The sequence below is a fragment of the Palaemon carinicauda genome, chromosome 24 (genome assembly GCF_036898095.1).
Source record: "Palaemon carinicauda isolate YSFRI2023 chromosome 24, ASM3689809v2, whole genome shotgun sequence".
NCBI lineage: Eukaryota > Metazoa > Arthropoda > Malacostraca > Decapoda > Palaemonidae > Palaemon > Palaemon carinicauda.
In genome coordinates this window covers 104,338,768-104,344,573 of record NC_090748.1, presented here as the reverse complement: position 1 = coordinate 104,344,573, position 5,806 = coordinate 104,338,768, and the positions used below count along the sequence as shown (strand labels likewise).

The following is a 5,806-nucleotide window of genomic DNA, read 5'->3' as shown; positions in this document are numbered from 1 at the left end:
GCTTCCCACTCTGCTATCAAAGCATCCTTCTCAGATATTTTAACCTCGACTTCATTCTTAGCCATCCCAGCGTCCCACTCTGCTATCAAAGTATCTTTCTCAGACATTTTCATCTCGCCTTCATTCTTAGTCATCCCAGCTTCCCACTCAGCTATCAAAGCATCCTTCTCAGACATTTTCACCTCGCCTTCATTCTTAGCCATCTCAGCTTCCTACTCTGCTATCAAAGCATCCTTCTCAGGCATTTTCACCTCGCCTTCATTCTTAGCCATCCCAGCGTCCCACTCTGCTATCAAAGAATCCTTCACAGATATTTTCACCTCGCCTTCATTTTTAGCCATCCCAGCTTCCCTCTCTGCTATCAAAGCATCCTTCTCAGACATTTTCACCTCGCCTTCATTCTCAGCCATCCCAGCTTCCCACTCTGCTATCAAAGCATTCTTCTCAGACATTTTCACTTCGCCTTCATTCATAGCCATCTCAGCTTCCCACTCAGCTATCAAAGCATCCTTCTCAGACATTTTCACCTCGCCTTCATTCATAGCCATCCCAGCTTCCCACTCAGCTATTAACGCATCCTTTTCAGACATTTTCACCTCGCCTTCATTCATAGCCATCCCAACTTCCCACTCTGCTATCAAAGCATCCTTCTCAGACATTTTCACCTCGCCTTCATTCATAGCCATCCCAGCTTCCCACTCTACTATCAAAGCATCCTTCTCAGATATTTTAACCTCGCCTTCATTCTTTGCCATCCCAGCTTCCCACTCTGCTATCAAAGCATCCTTCTCAGACATTTTAACCTCGCCTTCATTCTTAGCCATCCCAGCTTCCCACTCTGCTATCAAAGCATCCTTCTCAGACATTTTCACCTCGCCTTCATTCTTAGCCATCCCAGCGTCCCACTCTGCTAACAAAGTATCCTTCTCAGACATTTTCATCTCGCCTTCATTCTTAGCCATCCCAGCTTCCCACTCTCCTATCAAAGCATCCTTCTCAGACATTTTCACCTCGCCTTCATTCTTAGCCATCCCAGCGTCCCACTCTGCTATCAAAGCATCCTTCTCAGACATTTTCACATCACCTCCATTCTTAGCCATCACAGCGTCCCACTCTGCTATCAAAGCATCCTTCTCAGACATTTTCACCTCGTCTTCATTCTTAGCCATCCCAATTTCCCACCTTGCTATCAAAGCATCCTTCTCAGACATTTTCACCTCGCCTCCATTCTCAGCCATCCCAGCGTCCCACTCTGCTATCAAAGCATTCTCCTCAGAATATTTTCACCTTGCCTTCATTCTTAGCCATCCCAGCATCCCACTCTGCTATCAAGGCATCCTTCCGAGAAATTTTCACCTCGCTTTCATTCTTAGCCATCCCAGCGTCCCACTCTGCTATCAAAGCATCCTTCTCAGACATTTTCACCTCGCCTTCATTCTTAGCCATCCCAGCGTCCCACTCTGCTATCAAAGTATCATTCTCAGACATTTTCATCTCGCTTTCATTCTTAACCATCCCAGCTTCCCACTCTGCTATCAAAGCATCCTTCTCAGACATTTTCACCTCGCCTTTATTCTTGGCCATCCCAGCTTCCCACTCTGCTATCAAAGCATCCTTCTCAGATACTTTCACCTTGCCTTCATTCTTAGCCATCCCAGCTTCCCACTCTGCTATCAAAGCATCCTTCTCAGACATTTTAACCTCGCCTTCACTCTTAGCCATCCCAGCGTCCCACTCTGCTATCAAAGTATCCTTCTCAGACATTTTCATCTCGCCTTCATTCTTAGCCTTCCCAGCTTCCCACTCAGCTATCAAAGCATCCTTCTCAGACATTTTCACCTCGCCTTCATTCTTAGCCATCCCAGCTTCCCACTCAGCTATCAAAGCATCCTTCTCAGACATTTTCACCTCGCCTTCATTCTTAGTCATCCCAGCTTCCCACTCAGCTATCAAAGCATCCTTCTCAGACATTTTCATCTCGCCTTCAATCATAGCCATCCCAGCGTCCCACTCTGCTATCAAAGCATCCTTCTCAGACATTTTCACCTTGCCTTCATTTTTAGCCATCCCAGCTTCCCACTCTGCTATCAAAGCATCCTTCTCAGACATTTTCACCTCGCCTTAACCCTGGATAGGTACGGTCCTCGGACACCCCTTTAAGGGTATACTCGGAAGCGAACGACCCCGACGCCAAAAAAAATTCTTGAAAAATCAGTTTTTGCAGTAACCTCCTTTTTTCTTTTGCCAAAAAAAACTTCAATGAATGCTTAAAACAACTGTAAAGATAAATACTACTCATCTGCAGAAAAACTATTTATTATAAATATTTTAAAAAATTAAGTAGAAAAAAAAAGACCTGACATAAAAATTCATAAAAAAAATGTTTATACATATATACACAAATCCTTTTAGGAATTGATTCTTGAATGTTTAGGACACATCTTGATGTATTTTGGATGAAGTCAGACCCATGGAGGTGAAGATCTGAAATGAGAAAAAAAGGGTAACTTTTTTTGGCCAAAAAAAATTGTCCAAATTTCATGAATTTTTTTGGGTACCCAAATGAAATAGGAAGTGGCTAATTTTTTTAGGGAATAAACATATGTTATCCTAAAATAGAAATATGTAAAAAATCTTCATTATTTTGTAAATTACATTTATATCAGGGGCCATATCTAAAGGTAATTTTTTGAGTACTTGGAAATTTCGTAAAAAAATACATATATTTAATATATAATATGATATTTATGCAGGTAAAAATATACTAAAATATCACAAATTCTATAGGGAACAAGAATATATATAGAGAGGGCAGCTTACGCTTCGGATATGTCCACAAAATGGCCGCCAACCACACTGACTCAGACTCCCTAATCTGCCACTTGAAATGTAGGAAGGGTATGTCAATTTCAAGGTGTTATTTACTAATCTAATTATTATTGGATATGCATAAAAATTGTATGGTGGGTTGCTGGATAATTGTCGATTATTTTACGACTATAAAATTAAAATTCTGACACAAAAAATTTTTTTGAAGGGAAATAAAATCGAAAAAAAAAAATGTAAAACAATATTTTAGCTAAAAAAATTGATGATATTCAATCAAAAAAAAAGTAAACAAAATTTTCCGACAAATAAACATCTAGAGGAATCATTACTCTGTGATAGTTCCTTAGTACGTAGTAATTTTGAAAGAATTGGGAAAAAACGAAAAAATGGCAATCACCGGAAAATCGAACACATACCTATATATACGCCATATCTGGCTAAAAAAAAAATAGGCATGGGTAGCCAGATCATCTAGAAACACTTTCCAACACTATAAAAATATAAGTTTTGCGACACTACTTGCCAATTCCTTACGGTAACATGACTAAGCAAAAAAATGCAAAACAAATAAAAAGGGGCACTCGTGGAAAAATGGCCATTCTAATATACGGCATTTCAGAAAAAAAAAATTTCAGCCACGTGCTAGGCAAACCATCAAGGCATATTTTCCGACAAATAAACATATAAATGAAATATTACTCTGTGATAGTTCCTTAGTACGTAGTAATTTTGAAAGAATTGGGAAAAAACGAAAAAATGGCAATCACCGGAAAATCGAACACATACCTATATATACGCCATATCTGGCTAAAAAAAAAATAGGCATGGGTAGCCAGATCATCTAGAAACACTTTCCAACACTATAAAAATATAAGTTTTGCGACACTACTTGCCAATTCCTTACGGTAACATGACTAAGCAAAAAAATGCAAAACAAATAAAAAGGGGCACTCGCGGAAAAATGCCCAACATTCTAATATACGGCATCTCAGATAAAAAAAAAAAGACATGCACGTGTTAGCCCAACCATCAAGGCACACTTTCTAACACATAAACATGAAAAAAAAATCAATAATATACGGCAATTCCTTACTACGTAGTAAATTTTTACAAATATTGAAAAAAAAAACAGAAATTGGCAACCGCAGTTAAATACCCAATATACCAATAACTACGTCGTATCTGACAAAAACAAAATCACGCATGGGTAGCCAGATCATCTAGACACACTTTCCAACATTAAAAAAGCAAAAGTTTTACGACACTATTTCGCAATATCTTACGGAAAAATGACTTGGCAAAAAAATTTAAAAAAATTAAAAAGGGACACTCGCGGTAAAATGCCCGACAATCTAATATACGACATCTCAGATAAAAAAAAAGACATGCACGTGTTAGCCCAACCATCAAGGCACACTTTCTAACACATAAACATGAAAAAAAAATGAATAATATACGGCAATTCCTTACTACGTAGTAATTTTTACAAATATTGAAAAAAAAACAGAAATTGGTAACCGCAGTTAAATACCCAATATACCAATAACTACGTCGTATCTGACAAAAACAAAGTCATGCATGGGTAGCCAGATCATCTAGACACACTTTCCAACACTAAACAAGCAAAAGTTTTACGACACTATTTGGCAATATCTTACGGAAAAATGACTTGGCAAAAAAATGAAAAAAAATGAAAAAGGGGCACTCGCGGTAAAATGGTCCTCGTGGTGATGAACGACATTTTAACTAAAAAAAAAAAACATGCACATGGTAGCCAAACAATCCACCAAGACTTTCCACAACTGATAACCTATACAAGTTGCACCATTCTACGACAATTTCATAATACGTAATAACTTTGATAATTATGCAAACTACCTCAGAAGGGTAAACTCGGACGCGAACGACCCCGACGCGTCTCAGAAATCGGGGAAGGAGTACAGCTACAGCAATGCACATCTGGACACTACTAGAGCGTGTAGGGGAGACACCTCCTGCAGGTCGATCACCCACAAATTCAGTCACAGGGGTGAGTCACGTGAGAAAAACCTGTTTTTTTTTTACGCTCGGGGTCGCAAACGACCCACCGTACCTATCCAGGGTTAATTCATAGCCATCCCAGCTTCCCACTCTGCTATCAAAGCATTCTTCTCAGACATTTTCACTTCGCCTTCATTCATAGACATCTCAGCTTCCCACTCAGCTATCAAAGCATCCTTCTCAGACATTTTCACCTCACCTTCATTCATAGCCATCCCAGCTTCACACTCAGCTATCAAAGTATCCTTCTCAGACATTTTCACCTCGCCTTCATTCATAGCCATCCCAGCTTCCCACTCAGCTATCAAAGCATCCTTCTCAGGCATTTTCATCTCGCCTTCATTCATAGCCATCTCAGCTTCCCACTCTGCTATCAAAGCATTCTTCTCAGACATTTTCACCTCGCCTTCATTCTTACCCATCCCAGCTTCCCACTCAGCTATCAAAGCATCCTTCTCAGACATTTTCACCTCGCCTTCATTTTTAGCCATCACTGCTTCCCACTCTGCTATCAAAGCATTCTTCTCAGACATTTTCACCTCGCTTTCATTCTTAGCCATCCAAGCTTCCCACTCAGCTATTAAAGCATCCTTCTCAGACATTTTCACTTCGCCTTCATTTTTAGCCATCACTGCTTCCCACTCTGCTATCAAAGCATCCTTCTCAGACATTTTCACCTTGCCTCCATTTATAGCCATCCCAACTTCCCACTCTGCTATCAAAGCATCTTTTTCAGACATTTTCACCTCACCTTTATTTTTAGCCATTTCAGCTTCCCACTCAGCTATCAAAGCATCCTTCTCAGACATTTCCACCTTGCCTTCATTTTTAGCCATCCTAGCTTCCCACTCTGTTATCAAAGCATCCTTCTCAGATATTTTCTCATCTCCTTCATTATTCTTCTCCACAATAGGTTTCACATCTGTTAATAAGGACG

The 5,806-nt window shown here is 39.8% G+C and overlaps 2 protein-coding genes across 2 annotated transcripts; both read right to left on the bottom strand.

Moving 5' to 3' along the window:
* Nucleotides 1-212: 212 nt before the first annotated feature.
* LOC137618520 (trichohyalin-like) lies at nucleotides 213-962 on the bottom strand. The gene has a single exon (XM_068348678.1). The coding sequence runs from the start codon at nucleotides 960-962 to the stop codon at nucleotides 213-215; it is 750 nt and encodes a 249-aa protein (XP_068204779.1).
* Nucleotides 963-4,931: 3,969 nt separating this feature from the next.
* LOC137618519 (retinitis pigmentosa 1-like 1 protein) lies at nucleotides 4,932-5,705 on the bottom strand. Its single transcript, XM_068348677.1, has one exon. The coding sequence runs from the start codon at nucleotides 5,703-5,705 to the stop codon at nucleotides 4,932-4,934; it is 774 nt and encodes a 257-aa protein (XP_068204778.1).
* Between the last annotated feature and the right edge of the window lie 101 nt (nucleotides 5,706-5,806).